General features: G+C 39.0%; 2 protein-coding genes across 2 annotated transcripts in view; both read right to left on the minus strand.

Annotated features, from left to right (window-relative positions):
- LOC137288048 (uncharacterized) overlaps positions 1-23,428 on the minus strand; it is a 129,141-nt gene that overhangs the window by 59,614 nt on the left and 46,099 nt on the right. The gene's annotated exons all lie outside the window — the stretch shown is intronic.
- LOC137288052 (uncharacterized) overlaps positions 4,666-23,428 on the minus strand; it is a 34,961-nt gene continuing 16,198 nt past the window's right edge. The window contains exons 3-6 of the mRNA XM_067820417.1: positions 6,360-6,518; positions 5,979-6,101; positions 5,358-5,439; positions 4,666-5,246 (exon numbers count right to left, since the gene is read on the minus strand). Coding sequence (XP_067676518.1) covers positions 5,039-5,246; positions 5,358-5,439; positions 5,979-6,101; positions 6,360-6,518 — 572 coding nt within the window. The 3' untranslated portion in view covers positions 4,666-5,038. The remainder of the gene's footprint in view (positions 5,247-5,357; positions 5,440-5,978; positions 6,102-6,359; positions 6,519-23,428) is intronic.

The raw sequence follows: 23,428 nt of genomic DNA on the forward strand, positions 1-23,428 counted from the left end.
TCATAAGCGGCGACTTACGGGATCGTGTGGTCAGTCTGTGAAAGCAAGTTGCTGACAGCACAGGCCCTATAGGTGTCAAACACATGTGTCAAGAAATGTCTTGCGATATGCTGACAACAACAGAGCCAGAAGTCATCATGCACGTCTGGATCGAATACCTAAATACCTATCTGGTACATCAGACGTGCTTGCCAATGGAATTCTCGTCTCACCTTTAGTACACTTGTACTTTACTTCAGCAGCAGCATCGGTAATATTACAGTTGTTGATGGGTGGTGCCCGCATGACTTCACGTTATGACTGTTTCCCAGTACAGTTGACGACAAGGCCATTCTGGCTGCTGGTGTGGAGCCTATTACAAGCGTTAGCAGCTTTCACACGATATGTCGCTGCATCTCCATCCCCATACAACTCCTGCATGACATGGATCCATTCACCGTCAGAACACTGAAGCTGTACTGTAGAGGTTTTCCACAAGTCCTCAAGACATCTGTTTCAAGTCCTAATGTCACCTTTGAATATAATGTAATTCCGTAAACGTGATAGGTGCATTCATGAATTTATACGTACACAGATTAATCACACTTATAAGGCAGTTATTTAAATAAACTCTGCGAGGGCTATGCGGTTTATGAAAATAACTAAGGTAGTGAGGGTGATTAAACGGCTTACACCTTGTCGCATCAGGCATGAACAGCACGTGGAGACAAAAGTCAAAGTACGTGTGACCATTGGTGAATGTATTAAAATCAAGAATACAATGCAAAATAAACTGCCTTCGGGACATCATCTCAATATCCTACGTAAAACAATGCGTATTGTCGATACGACACCAATACTAAGTATTTGAAATGATTAGAAGGAAGTTTAGCAACTCAGTAACTGTAATTCCTCTACTGTGACACAAACGTCAACGTCGTCGAATGGCCGGACATTTTGCACTTTGTGGCCCGCGCTTTGCCGACGACATTTTGTACCTTATCAGTAGATTACTGGCGGAGACTCCCAACCGAAAAACGATAATTCAGAAGAACTCAGATTATCATCGATTATCTGTGCCGAAAGGCTCTGCAGATAGTGGACCGGTCTAGTAAGCATCTTCTGGAGTGCTAGGGGCCAGAGCCCATAAAGTAACCGACGTCATTATCAGCAACCGTTAGTTCTTCGCGTTTTCACTGTCATTTCGTCATTTATTTTCAAACCATGATTCTGTGGCGAACTCGTAGTCTTACTCGAAGATTTACTAGTTAAAACAACAGATATGTCACTTTTAAAGTAAAGTAAATGTGATAATGATTACCTTATTCCAACATGACCACTGTTTACCAGATGAACTGTACAAAATCAGTAGGACATCTGTCAGCCTTTCATTCACTATGTGCAACCGATAACAGACACACACAGACACACACTCTTCCATCAGGTACAATACCTCCTATGTGTGCCTATATACATAAACAATAAGTCGACTCTATTCAGATATTGAAGACCGTGAAACACTGTAGGATTGATGTTCACTATATAGCACGCGTACGACGCTTTGCTGAAAGACCACAGTTGACTTTCAGGCGAAGGTTTACACCACTGGTACACTGATTAACCCTCAATTTCAAATGAGATGGACTTAGATCCGGATTAGGATTGGTTTTCAGCAATCACTTGGTTGAGACACGTCGTATTCCAATCATGTTTTCGATACTCATACAGTTGATCACTGGATTAGCCTAGCCTCGATTATTTACAGACTGCTGCCATATAACAGCTTGAATTTGACTGAAGTTATGCAACAAAACATAATATACTGAGGGAAAACGACAAGGAATCACACGAAAGCACAGGTGTTTTTTTGTCAAGGTTTCTGCACAAGCTATGCGATACAAAGCCTCTGAGGAAACCTTGGAAAAACATAAAGGAACACTTGTCCTTTCATATGATCCCATATTTTTCCCTCAGTATATTTAACAAAATTATCATAAGTTCCACTAAATCAGACAACTAACCAACTAACCAACCAATCAAATGAGTTTGAACACTGAAAGTCCTCAATTTCCAGTTATCAACACTTTACAGCTGTGGGCACTTAGGGGCTAATGAAGAAGCAGACAGACATAAATAAATCAGATGTAAACACTTGCTGAAAGGCACGTGAAGAAGTTTATGACATATGCAAATCAAATATACTTCAAAAAGAGTGCACTGCTTCATAAATACGGCATTCTGGTATCGTGTTAACCGCATAACAAACTTTCGTATACTTGTCCGAAATTGAAATAAAAACTTTAACTTTGAAAAACGGACAGATGATATATGCTTTAATAAGCATACTCACCCCTTGGACATAAAACACACTAATTCCGAAGAGCGTGCCCCAAAATACAGTGTCAGCAAACATCGCCCTCGTGAATATTCCTTAGCCAAACACAAACGTAACTGTTCTTTCACATGATTCTTTCCATGAACTTGAATAAGTGCTGTTAGATCTGTCAACGTATGCTCCGTGTTTGCAACGAATGAAATGACACTAACCTAGTTATAGGTTTCATCAATAAGCAGTACATTAAAACGTCACACAACATGAACTTGGTTCACATAATACAGCGAAACAATCTAACAACAAATGTGGACAGCTTTCATGTACCGAGAGAGCGAAAACACAAAACTAGGGACAACTGACTGAGTGGGCCCATATCATAATGATACTAATATAGTCGCTAATCAGCTTAATAGTAACACATAAAGGCTTCGAACACTTTCGTTTTGATCTCCAATAAGCTCGCAATGTATATGCACATGAATGAACTTGGACACACACACTGATGACATCTTAAACTTTTCTTTCAAATACTTGAGTAGGTGTTTGCACGTTTGATTGTTACTAGAAGGAAAATTTATTTGCATACTTTATAATAGCATACACAGGCCCCCTAAGTAACTGAAGAAATTACAGCAAATTTGAAGGAATTGCATCTCAAATGTAAACAAACGCAGCCCACTTGCAGCCATATCGGCAATTTAGCGGTAATAACTGAAACACTTCGGCAATATCGGAAGCATTGTCGGTAATACTTGAAAGACACTCGGCCGTCTTCGGAGATTTTTCGGCTCACATCCGTGATTTGTCGGTCGCGAACGGAAACTCACGCAGCAAAACATGGCGTCGTTCGAAGAAGCACCCGTCTCGGTGAGTTTTGTTCATAGTTCCTACTATTACATTTTTATACTTATCCATCTTTGACCACCCTTGTTCAATGCGTTTAGGTATGAGGTGTTGTTGGGGCTATAGCTTATTTTTTGGGGAAAAGACTGTCACTGCAGAAGAGTGTCACAAGTCATGCCCCTGGAGGTTGTTTACATCTGAACCTCCAGGGGTTATCCAATGCATACCCTGGGTGTACCCTGTGTGGTGATGTCGACAGACATGTTATGACGTAAAATCATTCTTTATGGTGCTGAAGCAGTATGTTCGTGTGTACAAGATGAGTGTTGAAATGATGCGCCGCTTAAGATCCTGTGGTGGGCCAATATTCAATTCAATTGTTTATTCAGAATGTGTGGCCTCCGCTCATATACAGACGATTCATATTTGGGGTACAGGATAATTAACTGAAGTGATGTGGAAGTTTCTCACTTGGCTATCAGCGTCCTTTAACATTCGGTATGATAAGTAATATTGGCAAAATTAGCGCTCACATAGATGCGCCGGCAACAGAGTCTTACCGTTTCTATTGCAGTAACTCCATCAGGGTCAGCAGAATGAACAGTGAATCTGAACCCACCGCAAACAAATGATCTTGTTGGAGCATTTAGATGTCTGGTGGAGAGACTACCGAGTTTAAAATAGTTTCAAACGGATGCAAATGCCAACATTACTGACATACTAGATTTTATCTGGAGTAAACCCTGCTGCTTTGTTCAGTTAAAATGCCAAGATTTTTGTGATGTTTGGTAGGGAGTTTGTGACTTCAGTGATCCTTTCATGTTTGTTGTATTTTAACTTTTTGTACTATTTAGTGGAAAATTATGGTACAATGTATGGACAAAGCAGAGTTCGTGTTATCATACCAGGAAAATTTGTGTTTGGCATACATTACATACTTTTTGTGTTATCATTGCCTACACCTGTTGATTTATTGACTATCATGCACAATATCAGAATACAAAACATAATGTGCATGTAGCAACAAGCCAATAGTTTATAGAATTATATAGCCAATAGAATTATGAAGTAACCCATTTTAATGAGATATGTGGGGTTTCTTTTCCTGGAGAACCCTACGTCTAAACGTGGGCATGGTCGGTTAAATCCAGAGACGACGAATCCATGTGACGTTACACCATGACTACGAAACCTAGCATATGAACAATGTATCAAACTGGTGTTCATAACAGCTACCTTTCAGGAAACAAATAATACTTCCATCACAATAACCGAACTTGTGAATGGATTAACAACTTGACGTGATGATTGGAGTTATTAGCTGCACAGAATTTCTGCATTAAAATGGAACATGTCATCCTCAACAGTGACAAGTCTGTTTCATGTCAAAGTAAGTGGACGTTTCGGCATACTTGTTGGAAATAAGCACTGTGTGTGACTATCTGTTGTCACAACAGTTTCTTATGTTGAATTAGTAACTTAAAGTAGGGAGGATAGAAAAGGACATGTCATTTGAATATGAAATTTATTTTCAAATAACTGTAAAACAAAGGAAGCACATACGTTTAGGGCGTAGCTGACTTATTCATAACAAAGCAGCTGAAGTAAATCAGGTATGTGCATCCATCAGGTGTGGTGACAGATAAGGAGAAAACTTTAACAAAGACTAACTGGACGATGAATATTGTCAAACATAACGTAGAATGCGAAACATATTTTCTACGTTTTTAGAAATATTGTAGAAAGGAAGGTTTAGATTATATACTTTAATTTATAAGCACCTATTCGCTTTCATAAAGAACTTCGATTGATTGTGAAGTGATTACACAGAATCACATACTGACAGAGACGACTGAATCTAGTATTGAGCAGCTCTAACATCTAAGTGTTAACATAGGGGTCATCTCCACTGACGGAATTAACATAGAAAGACCCTACGCTGCTGGTTATGTGCCCGTAGTTATGTTCGTCACCAACGTCACTTGTATTACGTCGTATTCCATCGTAGACATTTGTTTCACCATGAGCAACAGACGTTCCGGTGTTCGATGAAGTGTTATGCTTCTTCCTGAAGGGCTTCACCACCATGCTGCAGTGATAAATATTAGACAGTGTACACAACTGATATGTTCAACAGCAGAGTGCAATTGTGAACTGTGTCTTATATGTGCATTCAATATGTACCACCTGAAGTACTTACAAATATATGACGAGGACTACAATGATAAGCACCAGAATACCACACACCACGGACAAGGCTATCACAACATCCCCACTGTTGCCTGAAACATGTGTATTGCAATGCGTTTAGAAAACACATGAAATCTCGAAGATGTCTGGTGGTGCAAGTTTCAGTTCACCTCTCAATATCGGACGTAAGTTCAACTTTGGGCGGCACTTGAAATTTAGCCTCAGTACTATTTTCATGCATAGTACTTCTGCCAAAATGTGACTTCAGTCACGATATAGGATGTCAAAATGTGGTCCTACCAGTGATACAATTATCAACACCAGCAGACATCCTAATTGAGATTTGTGCGAAGCGATCGGTTTAAGATAAAGATTCCAAGTGCTTGATTACCATATCGTGGTTAGTCCTTTGAGACAAATTCTGAATGTATTTCAACCCAAATATTGATATGAATATATATGATTCAACTATCATGGTAACAAGAGTCCTGGAGTTCTTCGACTGCTCAGATATAGTTCTCAAATACGGTAGACACTATCGACATTACTAAACTACCACACAGCGACTGTATTCAAAGGCAATAGAAACATATAGTGCATACATATCGTGTGTGTAATTGCGAGCACGTACGTGTGGCTGTTGCTAAAACTATAGTTGATACCGCCGGCGTTGATTTGGGAGGCAGACGTGTTGCTATATTCTCTGCCGTGTGAGTAGTATGTCCACGCGTAGATGTCACGGTCTCAGAGAATGCTGTAATTTGAGATTTTCTGATGAGATGTAGTTCCAAGGGAGACAGATATTGACTTTGTTTGTTATCATTTATGGATTATATTTTCGTGGCCATTCTTCAAATGCATCAACTGGACCGGTACATCCGTTCAAGAAAATGATGTAGATACGTTATTTAACCCGATAGCTTTAAATGTATTGCTGTGGCTCTGTAGTGAAAATATAGCGGAATAGTGGTCGGCCATGGAGGTATAATGTACCGTGTCAATAAACACTGACCTATAGTTGTAAGTTGTGCAGTTTTTGGTGTTTGTGTTGATGTGTCCGAGGTACCTGGACCCGATGTTCTCTGTGAACTTGGCAGTCGCTGAGTTGATGTAGTTGTTGTTGATGCATCCAGTATTTCTCCGCTGATCGTTATGTTCATTTGGCCTGAATCTATGAACAAGATATTTCTCAACCAAATGTCTAGGTACGAGTTACATGTGCATCTGTAACGGGGAAACTAACAGAAAATAGACTCTTGTAAAGCCATGTGTAAAATTCATTTCAAGAAGAGTATGTACGACACCTTACTGTGAATGTCATACGTTAAGTATCACATTTGCACCAGTTCTTATTTACTTTTAATAGACTGATAACTACTAGTAGCCATATAAAACACATGGACAAATTATAATAAAATTTCACGACATCCGCTTAAAGATACATATGATCAATGCAGTTAGAAATAACAGTACACACCAGCAACTCGTGTCCATACATTTGATCCATTCTGATCATGGTTATCTTAGACTATAACTATTTCGGCAGCTGGTCCAGATAATACCATATTGTACTGGACCACATTCACGTTTGTCCAGAGTTGCCTCCCGTCTCCTGAGATGTCAATCTTCCCTGACCTTAGGGAATTGAATAATTATCATGATAGTTAATGTAATTTCGCTGATATGCGTCTAAACATACTTATGAACTATACTCTTATACACACCAGCAACACGTATCCATACATTTGATCCATTTTGATCATGGTTATCGTAGACTATGACTATTTCGGCAGCTGGTCCAGGCAATACCCTGTTGTACTGGTTCACTTTCACGTTTTTCCAGAGTTGGCTCCCGTCACCATCCGCTGTTCCACCAACGTAACTTCTACATTCTGCCCTGTGATTCTAACAACACAGCTACTGTTCACACCGACACTGTCAGGGAAGCCGGGAGAATGGAGGTACACCGACCCATTTACTGTTGTTGTGACTGGACTACACATGTTCATACTACCTGAAACACAATGACATATGACAAGTAGAACAACGCATGTGATTGCTGTTCACTGTTGTTTCCTTTCATTTCAAAGCTATCTATCATCCGAAATTTGTTTCAACAGGTGATGACACTGGGATGAGGACATCTCCCCGAAATATAACTGAAAACATTTATTTTGAACAATGTATGCGAAAGAAATATCTTTCTGTGTGTGTCGTGTGACGTCACAAGCCTCAGGCAGCAATTGGCTGTCATGCCTGTCATGAGTGCACGGGATTCATGCTTTCTTGGGGTGACGTGTCAAAAGTCAGTGTTACTACTCAGACTCTCATGCCTTCGGAGGACATCGAAACAAACCCGGGTCCACTGACACTGGAAGAGGTCAAAGATGCTTTAAGGAGTGAACTTTCGAGGTAAAATCCTAAATCTCTTCACTGAAATCCGATACCTACAAACTCGACATGTGGACAACTTGAAAACGCAGTCAAGGTAATACGGTCTGATGTCAATCATATGAAGCAAAAATCAAGACTTAATATATCCGATGCTGTGACTGATAAGGAACGTGAAATGAGCGGAAATTATCAAAGTATGATGAAGAGTTGGATAGACCTGAATCGATCAGTGTAGTGACAATGTTATTGTCCATAGTATATCCGAATCAGAAGTTTAGAAATCTATGGCCTGTAAACAAACATTGCTGTCAATTTTCAACGAATATGTTACGTTTCAGTCCTGTCAGTCCACAGACGTACCGCGTCATACGTGCCCACTCTCCACGAGAGCGACGTGATAACGCTACAAAATCACGCCCTGTGATAGCAACATGAAATTAGAAACGCATTCGGAATTCGGGATTGGGGATTCGAATCCCGAATCTGCATATTTTTTTAAGATTCGGAATCCCAATCCCCAGTCTGAACTTTTTTCAGATGATGCATTCCAATCCCAAACCTGAAGATTGTCATAAAATAATTTTAAAAATCAGATTCGGGATTCTGAAGAATAATGCCAATATACATTATCTAATGTTCTATGTGCTCCTTGTTGAATGTTAAGAAAACTTAGATTTGAGGTTCAAATATGGAAAACTGTAGTTTGGTTGTTGATATTATTAAGTTACACATGTTCGCGAGGAGCACCTCGAACGTTAGATAATGTATATTGATTGTTGGTCATCACAGAAAAAATAATGAGGTTTCCACATTTCCTGAAACCTACATGAATCTGGGCAATGTCAAAAGCATAGAACTTTACATTTACGGAAAATATTATTTTTGGTTTCAGGCAGTTTCCTATCAAGTCTGGAAACTCCTGGAAAGCAACAAGGTTAGTTTCCAGTTCTGGAAACTGACAGGAAAGTATTATTGTTAGTTTCCACTGCATAAAACAACTGGACAACATCATCGATGGTTTCCATTAGTACTAGTGAGATCTTGAATGTTAGGATTGTAGAAAAATACTTTTAATGATCATTTCTATAGTATGCATCGCCATGACTTTAGGTAAAACTGACAGTCTACCACACCAATAATATTCTTCGGTTCCTTTGAGTGGACATTTTCCTCAATCATCCACCATCAAATTTAGCAAACCTAGTCTAAATGTTATTAACTTATACCTTAAGTCATTGCATTAGAGTCCAGATAAATATTTTCGTGTTGTAGTGAAGTTTTAAATGTTCTATAACAATCATAACGCGTGCTATTATTCAAACTTGCGTGTCATTCCTGAAGGACATATTAATAGCTCGATTGCGCAAATTGGTAATAACACAGCATGTATTTCATGTTACAATGTCCTCTAATTGAATTCTGGTGTACAGAACCAATCATTACTTTGAACATAGCAGATCGGCACTTTAAATGTACGTTTCTGGATATATATAAACACCAACAATAATCCACCTGGGACCGCCCGAGCATATTCATCCTTCAGCGAGACAAGTACTTGCCCATGCTGATGGGCTTTTTCGTGAACTGAAAGCACCTTCATCTACAGGGTTTGTTTCTATATTTTCGTATGACACATAATCCAGACAATAACATGAAACGTACCAAACCAACCAAATATTTCACCCATCTTAAACTGGAAAATTATTGGTGAATAAATATTTCTGGATACTTTCATAAAGATAATTTTTGTTCATGTCGCCGAAGTTAATATTCGTAGGTCCACTGGTGACACGCTTTTGTTGATTGCACTTGAAGAAATGCCGTCATTCCTAAGTTGTTTCTTACTGACAGCCACGTAATGCCCCGTCAGCAACCACAATTACCATCCATACAGAAGTACTTTACTTTAGCACTGAGCAGGGCCCGGTTGCACAGAGCATTCTTAGTTACAGTCAATCTTAGGCCCCTACAATCATCTTTACAATCACCGTACAATTGCTCTAATCCACATGCACAAAGACGGTCTTAAGACAGCACGGGGCTGAAATTAAAGAATTTAAAGTTTACACAGATTTAATCAGGGTTTGCCAATAACAATACATACAGGTATACCATATTGCAGTCTCACCTTTGATACAATTGTACTTTACTTCAGCAGCAGGATCGGTAACATTGCAGTTGTTAATGGTCTGTACCGTCATAGCTTCGAAACATGACTGTTTCCCATTACAGTTGACGAACAGGCCATTCTGGCTGCTAGTGATGAGCTTACTACAAGCCTCAGTAGATTTCAGACGGCATGTCGCTGCATCTCCATCCACATCCCCATCCCCATACGCCTCGTGCTCCACATGTATCCATTCACCGTTAGAACACTGAAGCTGTACTGCAAAGCTGTTTGACAAGGCCTCTTTACATCCTTTTCCTGTTCTGACACCTTTGAATATAATACCTGATATTATACACTTAAAGATATTACTCCAATCAGAGGCAATATTCTGACTGTTGTTTTGTTTTGTGTTTGTTCTTTGTTTTGTTGTTATTCTTCTTTATATATTTATTTGCTCCTTAACATATTTTAGACATACGTAAATGTAATTCTGTATGATATAAGACATTATCAATCCAATCAGTGACAGCTGAAAACTAAATTTCCCAATAATGTCATAAATGAAATCGTATATTACATTTTACATGGTGAATTCCTTAAATGCACCATTTAAACGGAAGCATGATACAGTTAAAAACAAATCCCTCATTATTTCAAACATCATGTGACGTTCGACATGGTGCCTGCATTAATACACTATTTCACATGCAGTATAACATATCGCGTATATCTTGTGTACTCACCGTATGCAGACATAATGTAATACCCATAAGTCATGAACGCTGTCCCAACAACTACGCATCTGGTATTCATTGCTGCTGTAGCGTCTTCGAAGTCCGAAATTAAAGAATGTTATATTACCCCGTAGTCTCAACCTGTTTGAGCAACCTGTCCGTGAAATCCACACATTTGATCCCGTACTATCCGTATCATTGTCAACTCATTTCCTTAGTAGTAGCGAAAGCAATGGGGCAAGGGTCGCGAGACAGGGAAGTGAAATAACCTCAAATGCTATTATATTTTCAGCTCAGCCATGGCTCTGTGTATATGTAGTACGGTGGCGTATTAGGGCCACAATGAAAAATGTTTTTGGTGTCACTATCTCCTACGCAGGACTTAGTATCTCCTACGTAGGGCGAATTATCACCTATGTAGGACTTAGTATCTCCTACGTAGGACCTACTATTTCGTACGTAGGACTTACTACGTAGGAGATACTAAGTGCTACTGTGACAGTGCACAATTTATCTTTGTATTCTTCATATTTGTATATGTTTGCCACTTACATCTTTCTGTGTGTTCACATTCATTTTTAAAGAGTTTCAATTTTGAAATGTCACATTAATTAGCCTTCATGTCATGGTTCAAACTGATGTAACGCATCTGGCAAGAATAATTAAGTCTTTGAAGGGCATTTAGAAGTGAAATGCATAAGAATGAATATTTTATGGATATCAGCTTCTTTATATAAGAACACAATGTTTCGGAGTTAATGCTTACTCCTTCATCAGCATTAACTCCGAAACGTTGTGTTCTCATATAAAGAAGTTGATATCCATAACATATTCATTCTTAAGAATAATTAACACAGGCCATATACCATTGAACATGTCACGCTTAAAAATCAAGCTATTGTTTATTGCACCAGTAAATGTTTCAATGACACGTGGTATAGACATCCGGACCACAAATGCAATAAATCCTGTCTAATTAACCCCAAGCTAATTAGTCCCAACTACTGTTGTCACGGCCAGGTGTCATCAGCTGTAGGAAGTAAAACAAACCGTAATTAAGTCGGTGTAATCATCCTGTCACGGTCACGTGACTACCCTTCCAAAAATTCATTTCGGCTTGTTCAATCAGTAACCAATAGTAAAAATATCCGATCTTGGTCAACCAATCAAAATGGCAATTAAAACACCGATTGTACCTTTTTTGGCCAATCACGAAAGAATTCGAACATTGATCAGTGGTGTTTCGGCTATAAAAAGAGGTCAGTGATTTCTTGTCTACACACTTGACCTCACAATAAATGTTGAAACATCTCCCTGACTGATCATTGACTTACGGAATTCTACATTCTATTTAAGGTAAGCTTTCTTGTACAACTCTGATATTATATTATTTAATGCCATGACTAAAATGTTTTATTTATGACTAGAAAGTGGCAATATCATGTATATAGTGTTTTGCATGAACATCGTCATGCATTATGTCAAAGTCGTAACTGACTGTGCTATAGTGTCTTTGCATGAACATCGTCATGCATAATATCTCAGTCGTTATTAATTTTGAACATGTAAGTGAACTAGCTGTGCTGTCATGGATTAGTTGCGCCTGTGTTGCACTCATGTATGGACACATTAGATGTACTTTGCATCATTATTATGCTGATAGTGAACTAAAGTGAATATTTGGTTCAATAGCAAATATCATTTATATATGTTTTACATAACGACAGCTGAGGCACAATTGAGATATGTCTTAAAAGGATTTGTATGAATATGATTTCCCATTATGATTAGTATTTGATGTTATGTTGAAAGAGGAAATGTTATAACTGTTACAGATTTAAGCTCGACCATTTGAGATGCTAATTCCCCATCAAAATGTGTATATTCGATTATTGTTTAAATATCTTTTATGTATATGTATTTATGTATAACACACTTGACCTCACAACAAATGTTGAAACATCTCCCTGACTGATCATTGACTTACGGAATTCTACATTCTATTTAAGGATCTAAGCTGGTTACCCCACACGAACCAGCTGACACAACGAAGGAGATAGTATGCCCTACGTAGGAGATAGTGACACCAAAAAAAAAATTTTCACCGTGACCCTAATACGCTTCCGTAATGTAGCCACAGTGCCATTCAACGCAGGGACCTGTCGTGTGAGAGGGAAATGAAATAACCGCATTGACAATAACAGCTTTGTACGTATCAAGGGGAAGGGGTTTGTTAACCACTACCTCGTTAAAGTGTTGGTAGAGAGTCATGAATTATCCTTGTAGGGTGGGGTTACTGCTGGAGGGATGGAGGGTTATGATGGGTGGGGAGTAGTCCTGCAGGGGTGAGGTTCTTGAGTGATCATTGATGGGTGGAAAGTTGTCCTTGAGGTTTGGAGAATAATGGTGTGTGTGTGTGTGTGTGTGTGTGTGTGTGTGTGTGTGTGTGTGTGTGTGTGTGTGTGTGTACCGGGATGAATCCTCAAGTAGTGGCGCAAAACGCTTGACATAATTTGATCGATTTTGTCAACAGTTATCAACACCAGTGGTTACAATCCACGCGTGATTCTTACAACTAACGATGTTACGGTACAAAAACCGTGCAAATGCACTCAACTACAATCCGCCCTGTCTATATCACGCGACTTGGAAATAATCTGTCCGTGACAGATGAATTAGTGGATGATATCATAAACGTGCCATGTCCTTGATTATGTCACAATCTCGGCATTACATCGGACTCATGTTTTCATATATATTTCTGCAGTCTGGCCACACGTAAACTTTACGGCTGTACTTTGCTTTCCGGGATCTATCTTTTTATGTACCTTTCGTCCACGTTTTCTTATGCTGGATCAACAATGAAAAATTTCATACTAATACAAAACATCATCAACTTTATCAACTAGCCCTCATTCATTTATAGTGGCAAAATGGCAATCAGAGAAGCAGCTGAGATGCGTGGGTCGCTGAGGTGGTAATCCCGACTACACTAAATGATAGGGGTGAAACGGTATAGCGCGGTATTAGTAGAACCGCGATATTTGGCCTTCGATTCGGTATACCGTAATGGATTCCAAAATTTCGGCATTTTCGGTTTTCGTATCGCCATTTTAAAAACCTTTTCATGCCTTTTCTAAAATCGAATCTAGTTGTCCAAAACTATGCATTCCTAGACGATCGCCATGTTCCAGGAAGTAATTTCGGAATAAGTTGAATGTCATCTACATAGATCTACAAGTCAGCAAGACATACGTAGCTGGGCTCCTTTTTTTAGGTATTTCAAATAACGATATGTGTCCAGTCGTGTTATACCATTATGCAAACATATCATTTGCTTTAAATACGAGTTACATATCGTAGGTATAAAATTCCCACTTTGTTTATCCAAATACGACATGTAGAATACGTTACACTTAAATGCAAAAATTGATCTGACACTTAAAAAACACCAATTTTCTTAATTTTCTTACAACCACACACGTTTTGTGAATAAGTATCAAACAGAACACGTACACTGGGTTTACTGAGAACATATATCGAGAGGCATATTTTATCACGTGACGTGGCAAACTTACCTCTCAAATGTTCTCAGTAAATCTATCTTAGAATCAGGAAAATTGTATTGAACTATTCGAAATATATACATGTCTGAGATTTCATACTTTTTACAGAATTAATGTCCAACAGATAAACTCATTGAAATGAAGATCGTATGAGTTTTATGTCCTATGCAAATGTAATTACAATTCGATATACTGAATAAGCAGTGTTAATTTTGCACCACGTATCAGTGCCATTGTTTAATCCAACCAATAAAAAGCCATTATCAGCGAGAAGAATTCATTCATGCTAAAATAACAAAATGATCTACTTGATACCTCGACATGTTTCAACAATTGGTCAGTTGTGAACGTGACGGCTTGACTGAAATTAAGTATTATTTACAGATATATGACTGTTCTGCAAAACTGTCGTCAATCTGAGTGATCTCGCGTGAGATCTGGAATGCATGCCATTACGAACAATACCGATGATTTCAAGAAGGATCACTTTCCATTTGCTATCCAGTTCTTGTGTTAATTTACTTACTGTTTATTCAAAATTACAAAGACAAGCTCGTCCATGTCATTAAACAATGTAAGGTGTCAATTTTCTGCATTATGATCATATCTCATATACCGAACCGAAACGGACCGAACCTGTGGCCTTGTACCGCAATACGTACCGTACCGTGGTGACAGTGTACCGTTCCACCACTACTAAATGAAGGGTTGATGTTGAATAGCTGTGTCACCACTGGTCAACACAAAACTTGTGACGTTGTTGTGAGTGTTTTCGATTTTCTAAAGCATGAAAAAGGTACATTGAGGTGTGGTTGGGGCATTGGTTTGCGAATTCCTTCATTGTTAGCAAACCATTATTCGTGAAATATGCGTCTTCCCTTTGCACAGAACTCAAGAATGTTTAGGGAGAACAGAAATGTCTATTTCGCTCCATAAATTGACAAGATTCACATAAACACATGTTGCATTTAGTGAGAGAATACAATAACTGTATTTAGTAACTTGATAAGAAAATGTTCATATTTGTGAACCGCGTGCGTAATACCCAACATTTCGATCACGTACATATGTAGATTCGGACAAAATCAGTGAGCTTCGTTGTTGAAATCTAAAACTGTGAGGTTGACATTCACGCTAACCACCATTCACGTAAATTCGTGTAATTGCACGTCGTATGATCGCAATAGAATTCCTTCATTTCTTAGACGAAGCCACTCATTCCAGAACTTCAGGGGTAACACGGAAATAGTAGCTAGATTGACGTTGACAGACACAGAAAGGAAACATAATCGAGTGCAATGAGCGTGCATGGTTTAGACGAAACTGTGATAGCCGTTATCAGATATCATGTCAACCTCTTCCTTAGCACGTTTTGCGGGTTTCACCCATTCATGAAGGAAGCGTCTAATAACCCTTGCACCTGCCACAATAACTGGACGTGTTGTGATATTACTGAAATACAGAACTGTTAAACTAACTTCACATGATACAGGACAATCAATCGTACCTACACTCAAAGGAGATAAGTATCCTCCAGACTGTCCTCCCAAGCACAAGTTATAATAATATTAATGCCGGATGAATACAGTGTACACCCTTATATTGTCATGAAGCATATGTAAGACATTTAACAAAGATTTTATACAAGGTTTACAAGTGATATATCCGTGTGCTATATGTGAGTATGTATATTTATCGATTCATAATGTTTATGTCTCAAATGATATATTTACATATAATGCCTGGCATCTATGCCCGGGTGGCCATAGAATCAGGAACATAACTGTAATGCATAGTTTAGACGAAACTGTGGTAGAGGTCATTAGACATCATGTCAGCCTCCTCTTTAGGTGATCCCGCTGAATTTATATCTTGGGTAGCTGAAACAGACACGTCCTCACATTCATCGCTCTGTTCTCAAACTGTAGTGTCAAATCCAGAAGTCTCATATATGTCATTATCAACCATCCCTTTAATAGTGCCGCTCTTGGCATGTTCTTCTACATGATACAACTCATCTACAGGCGTACTTTCTTTATCCTGGATGCCGTGATCTGTACTGACATCATAGTTCTCTGTATTAGGAGGTCCCCCACTGTAGACATCGCTTTCGGTCATAGAACATGTTGATTTTGAACTGTTTCCAAGATCAAACTGAAAACTGTCCATCGATTCAAGTTTCAGGGCACGTGTACCAGGTGACTCAGTGTCTTCGACATCGTTGTCTTCATTTGAAACATTTGGGTTAACTGGTGACGGAATATTCCTCGGATGCTTGATCGTAAATGTGTTATTTTCTGTCAGGTTTAATCTAGAGCTGCGTAGCAAGACTACAGAGTAGCCGTCCTGTGCTCGCAGTGTCCTGGTTCCTTCGTGGCCTCTTGATTCTGTGTTTAATGACATATCCGCATGTCCAGGGACAAATGCTGGATCTATGCTGAAATAATGTTGGCTGCCATTATGCTTTCGCTAACCATACGGTGTCCTGTCGTGAGGAGAGATGAGCCCCAGAGGTCTGTCAATGCCTCCAAAAGTTGCAGAACGAATAACTTTATCTGTTTTACACCTGGAACACAATCACACATAACGAATATTCCGTACCAACTAGTCAAATGAATGTTCGTAAGAATGAGTAACAATTACAGTAATTAAAGGGTGGGGAGTAATACTGAAAGGAATAGGAGTATTGCTGCATGGATGAGTAATGCTGGATGAATGAGGAGTAATGCTGGAAGGGTAGTGAATATTGCTTAATTGGTGTGAAGTAATCCTGAAAGGGATGGGGGTAATCTTGGAGGGCTTGAGGGGTGGGGAAACGGGTGTCGTGCTGACACCCCAACATCTTATTTGGGATAATGGTGGTCATAATGATCACCATAATAATTATCATGCCTTGACGGGCGCGTGCGTGCGTGCGTGTGGATTTCTCATCAGATGTTTTGGGACTAACGTATCCTCCCAGGAGGACAATAATTTACAGTAATTTAACCCCCCTTTGAGAGTACAGCCACTAACAATTTGAGTTACTAATTTAAACGTCCAATTATAAAATATTTATCTATTTACAAATCAGTTCACACATCTAATTCTTTTAAAAATGTAATCAAAAATGAGAACTGGTACTGTTGAAACAATGCTTCATAGTTAGTTATTTGAAATAGTTGTCCTTTATGATGGAATACTCAGCAAGACATGCTTGACCGCGATTCTTTCATCACAAGGGATACAACACAGAGGATCCTCATCTTTCAATATATATTCTATCTCTGTTACTTGATTCAAGGTGAATATCATAAGCCTACCTGCACAGAACTACTGCGACTACCACGACAACTATGACAACGACCCCACAACACGCATAGATAGAAGCAACGATGACAACCACATCTGTAAGAACAAGACATTTAGTTTAAAATCTATATAATGTGAGTATTTAGAAATGTTTTTATATCAATGAATCGTAAGCAACACATTTTCTAAGAGCAGGTCACCAGTACAAAGACATAATCCTTTTCCCTATGGACCTGGTTATATTCCTATATTGTACATTGGAATGTATTGTAAATCCTATATTGAAAATAGATTTGGTGGTGAAATATATTCAATGTCCTTTTAAAGGAAATACTTCGGTTCAAACAAAGGTTAGAAGTACATTGTAATAGGTTTTTTTCTCATTATACATAATCTACAAGAACAAGCCATATGATACTAGTACTTGCACGATATTCATTGATTCGGACTGAAATGAGCTAACCTTCATCAGATTCGTCTGGAGTCTGTGGAGTATGAGTTGTTTCGTTCAGTGTCATTCCAACTGTCATGGTTTCTGTGATTATTGCAAGGGGTTGTTACAATAAATCTGTGTTATTTAAGTTTCTCAAAATAAGAGCAGTATGTGTCATTCATGGGGAACTCTTCAGAAGGTGAAGGGTGCGCTCTTGTATCAAACTTTTATTAATATCTCAAACCTTTGCAAACATTGTTTTGATACACATGTAAAATACGTCATGATGTATTTACCTGCATCAGAAGTGGTCGTGGGAGCTATTCTCACAATTTTTCCTACTCATCTCTTGTGATTAGGACCACGAACCTTCTGATACGAGGTCTGACACGCGGTCCATGTGCTATAATGGCATTTAAACGAGTTGTATTAAATATATACTATCTCACTGAACTGGTTACGCACAGAGATTTTTAACGCAAAAATACGTACCCATGGTGGTAAAGAGGACACTTCTTGACACAGTTGATATTGTTTGTGTGTTAGTGAAGAGGGTGTTTGCTGGCATTACTGATTGCGTTACCGACATCCTTTGACTGGATACGTCATGTTGAGGCATGGATCCTTCAGACATAGGGACCAATAAGGTTGAAGTCACCGTTGACGTAAGCATTCCTCCGTTGAACGTTACAGACACTGGGCTTGAACCTAGGGATGAAGCCATTTGTCAGATTCTCCGTTACAAACTGCAAAGTATATGTTGAACCATACAACCAATACAACGGGTACTCAAAGATTAAAATGAGTTATCAGATCCATGCGCAGCTTGTAATAATTCATTGAAATAAATCTATATACGACAAAAGAAAGATAAGTGACATAATACAACAGAGATACAACTTATGGTTAAATGTGAAAAAGTATTATACTTACCAATAACACTTTTCCACACGTTTGACCTATCATTGCCGCCATCAGTGTAAAATATTGCAACTTCTGAAGATTGTTCTGTCAGTTTTCTGTTGTATAGTGTTGCGTTCACATTTGACCACTTTTTATTGCCGTTGCCTGAAATGGTCAAGGTGCCCCCATTCAAACTCTGCTCAGCTATTGTCAACTGGATGCCTTTCCCAGCGACCCTCACCACGCAGCTGTTGTTCAACCCAACACTGTATGGATAGCCTGGAGGGTGAAGGTACACAGACTCGTTTGCTACGATCATAGTGTTCAAGCCGCAGATGTCCATACTATCTGCAAGGATAAGATAAGCAGAACATGTGATTGAACCAACATCGCTCCTTTTGTTAACGAAATTAATTTTACGAAGCTGTCGATTTGCTGACATTTTAAAACTATAAAATACCTGCCAATGCTTCCGTTGTGGGTAGGAGTTGCTCATTTATTTGGGCTTTATTTTGGATTTCTTAGATTTCTTTTATTTTATCTACTTTTTATTATTTGTTATCTCCAATGGAAACTGTAAATGTTTACAAGTATCTTGGACTTTTGGTGTCGGCTAAATTCATCCGAACTGGAGCATGTAAAAATCTTTCCTTTCTGAACAAACTAGTTTGGCCTGTAAAAGCATTAATAAGACGGTACAATATGTGTTTTTTCTGATGCTTTTCCTATTTTTGATAAGAAGATTGTTCAAATCCTTACATATGGCGCTGTAATTTGTGGGGGTGGGGGGGGGGGAGGGGTTAAAAAAGAGAGAACATTGAAACACATCATAATTTTACTTTTTTTTATTCTGCGTAACATTGTTAGCAAAATCATTTCTTCGACGCATACTATATACTCCTTTGGTAACTCAATTATATTATGTATTATTTCATATAAATAAATGTTTACAATGTTTAGATCAGGATGTAAAAAACCCAGTATTCAGTTAACCAGAAAAGGTTTGGATACTGTCAATGAGAAGCCGCATTATGTAAGCACTGTCTACTGTTGAAGATGAAGTTTATGCAACTGTGTCTTTGCCAACGTCTTATTCCTAAGACATCAAGTGTATTCTGTTGTGGGGGTGGCGAATCAATTAGGGGTCAATCAACTATTAGCAAGGACAGAATGCAAAACAAGATGCAGCCTGTAAGTCGATTTTTGTGTAAGATGATCATAATAAAATATTCCTTTGGAGCATGTCTTTCGGGTGGCTGTGGTGAAGATAATTACAAAGTTAGAGTTAAGAAACAATATTGCAGACAAGATTATACTGGTACACCAACAGTTGTAGGTGCACAGTTAGTAATTAGGAGTAACTGCTAATCTTAAGCACATACAGTATATATACAGTACATATTTCCTTTGCTATTTCTATGAAAGGCATTAGAAAAGAAAACGTTTGCGCCATTCACCTCAAGTCGAAAGGTTTTAAGTGGTAAATGGGGATAAAAATATACTTATGCTTGTAACGAAATCTTTACAATACCACATTTGGTAACTTTGTAACATTAGTTACAATTTGGAAACACAGAACGTGGTTTATATACAAAAACAAAATTACAGTTATGATAAGCCATGTATGTAATTCATATTAAGCATATTTCAAGTCTTACCATTGATGCACTTATAATGAACCTCTGCATGAGCAGTTGCGGCAAAGTTACAGGTAACTGGAGACGCCGTCTCGTTACACGACTCCTTTCCATTGCAGTTTACGGCCAAGCCATGAATGGAAGTCTGGAGGACCTCCTTACACGATCCGTTAGTTGGAAATAGACATGAGTTTGTTTCACCGAACCCATACCGTTCTTCCGTCACATGTATCCTTTCATTAACAGAGCACTGAAGTTCTACTGTTATGTGGCCCTTTCGTGCACCGGTCCTTCCAGATCTTATTGCCACTGCAGATAGAAGCAGACGTGCTAGAATATCTCCTAGCGTTAAGGTACACGTAAGTTAATGTTAATGTTTGGCACTTACGACTATCTTAACGCTACGAAAGCTTCGAAAATCTAGGCCCAGGTCTTTTTGTTTGTGTTTTGTACTTCTTTGAGGAACACAAGACAATCGCGTCACGTACCACCCTTTACAATGATACAGTGGCGTCTTTACCGATATACATACTAAGTCCTATTTAGGAGATATGAAGTACTAAGTCCTACGTAGGAGATATTAAGTCCTACGTAGGAGATAGTATCTCCTACCTAGGAGATAATGAAACAAAACAAATTTTTCACCGGGGCCTAATACGTTTCCGTATGTCCCTGCTCCGGCGTTTTTTTTTCGAAATCCAAATTGAAGTGGATGCGTAAAAACTTTTTTTCAGCTCTGTTTAGTAGGAGGCGTTCAAAAGGTTTGCTGAGCACCAAAGTAAGGGTTATCCCCCTGTAATTGCCCGGGTCCGTTTTAGTTTTGACGTGGCCTTTGTGTATTGGCAGGATTTTAACGATATGATATGAAGAGGGTACACATTCGTATTTTATCATATTATTAAACATGACTGATAGGTGAATAAAAAGTGATCTTCCTGCACGTTTCATGTGTTCGTTGGTAATGTCATCACGTCCGGGAGATTTACCTGGTTTTAGTGATTTTACAACAGTCCATATCTCACTAGATGTCACTGGTTTCGTTAGAGGTGAATGTAACGAGTCACAGAGTGATTCATTGCAAAAAGAGTCAACAGTTTCTGATACCTGCGATGCAAATTCTCTATCAAAATTGTCGAGCATAACTAGTGTAGCAAGCTCACTTAAATAGTTTCCAAACATCGAACAGATGTCCTGTGGTTCTTTTGAGCACTGGCCCTGATAAGTTAACTTAGTAACATAACCTTTCTGCCTTGAGTTACTCGATAGTATTCTTGAATGTCAACTTCGGCGGCCTTTGAGATTTCAGTAAGTTTGTCGTTCAGTTGTTGTTGTTTCGACCGACGATGTTCTCTTCGGAATATTCGCTTAGCTTCTTTGTATTTGATATAATGTTCATCTGTGTCACCATGTGACTTTCCAGACTCGCGTCACTGTCGTCGACATTGTCTCATCTGTGTGTGTTAAGGTTCAAGATTGTCCTTCGTCCAGTATGGCTTCGGGTGTGCTTGATACTTCGATGTTGGAATACTAATTGATCCTGATGAGTGAAGTGACTGTGTAATAAATTCATTGTAGCTGTTGATGTACTCTTCGGGAGATCCGTACTGAGATCTGTCGAGAGTAGTGTTCCTGAAGCAGTTCTCGGTTTCATACCTGTATAGCATCAGATCTACCTTGTTGGCTTTCCTACAATGCAATCGTTCACTGTGGTAGCGCTTTTCTGGGTAGTCATATAGTTGATACATTATAGATAATGCTAGTGTCTATTATGTATCCCATCAGATTTGATACATAATCTGTGTTCATTAAGACATAGTCAGTCATGGTACGTGATGATTTACACGTAGTGGTGAAGGTATATAGAGACTGATCATTAGTAGGGATAGCGGATAGAAGGTGCCGTTCTTGTAGACATCTGTGTAGGTATTTGGCACGTCTCTTCAGATTACTGTCACAAGATCTGACATCGGCATTAAAGTCTCCCAACAGAATAGTATCACCATCATTTGAATGCTTGTCGTAGAGTGCCATAGAGTAATTCAATGCGTCGTAGTATTCAGCATCTAGTGCATTTGTTGAGGGTAAGTAATTTCCAAAAATAAACATGGCGCCATCACGCGTTTTAGATTTCAACTCAACTCCTATCGCTCCGTCACTTTCAGATGTGTCCAGAGGCTTGATGTCATACGTTCATGCTGTTTTCTAATAAACCTAGCTAAACCCCCCGTTCCTCTTGAAGTAGTTGCACATTGTGAACTTTTGTAAACAACATCGAAGTTAGGGTCGGTATCAGTTAGTTGCCGAGAGTTAACTTCATCCAGCCATGTTTCACAAACGAGCATGACATCCACGTATGTTAGTCTAGTCTTCAGGTCAGATATGCTGTTGTTAAGACCACAAATATTGACCACACATATACGTCGATGGCAAGGTTCAAGCACATCATTCTTGGTTGTTGTCTGATCTCGTGTAGTCACTATCTTGTGCGTACCAATACTTTTGCGGAACCCATTCACGGCAGTTTACATTTTCTGGCCAAAATTCATCTTCATCAAGAATGATTTTTGCACATTGTAACGGAACATTTTTCACTAATGTATATGTGGGATTATGCCCTTTCCAGTGTTTTAGCAGTGTTATTTTGCTCACAGTAATACCTCTGGTTTGGACATAGTCTTTGATTGCATCTTGGACGACATCAAATGGCTGAGTGGCTTTGACATAAGAGAGTACTAGGCGTTTGGTTCAGGATCGTGATTCACCGGTAAAAGCTCTCTCCCAGTGACCTGAGAAGTTAACTGTTCGCTGCGTGTTCTCGTTGCAGTCAGTAGTCCCGTTGACCTGAACTGTTATCCCCTGATAGTTGGTGTCCTTGTGAGAGTCTTGAGTAACATGCTCAATGATGACGTCATCATCCTTCGGTCGGCGACCAGTGGTATCGGCTTGTGGTGTGATTGGCTCTCTTTCATGGTGGGAGATCTGGGGCCTGGGAGGGCTTAGGGTCTTAACAGCA

The sequence above is a fragment of the Haliotis asinina genome, chromosome 6, assembly GCF_037392515.1.
Source record: "Haliotis asinina isolate JCU_RB_2024 chromosome 6, JCU_Hal_asi_v2, whole genome shotgun sequence".
NCBI lineage: Eukaryota > Metazoa > Mollusca > Gastropoda > Lepetellida > Haliotidae > Haliotis > Haliotis asinina.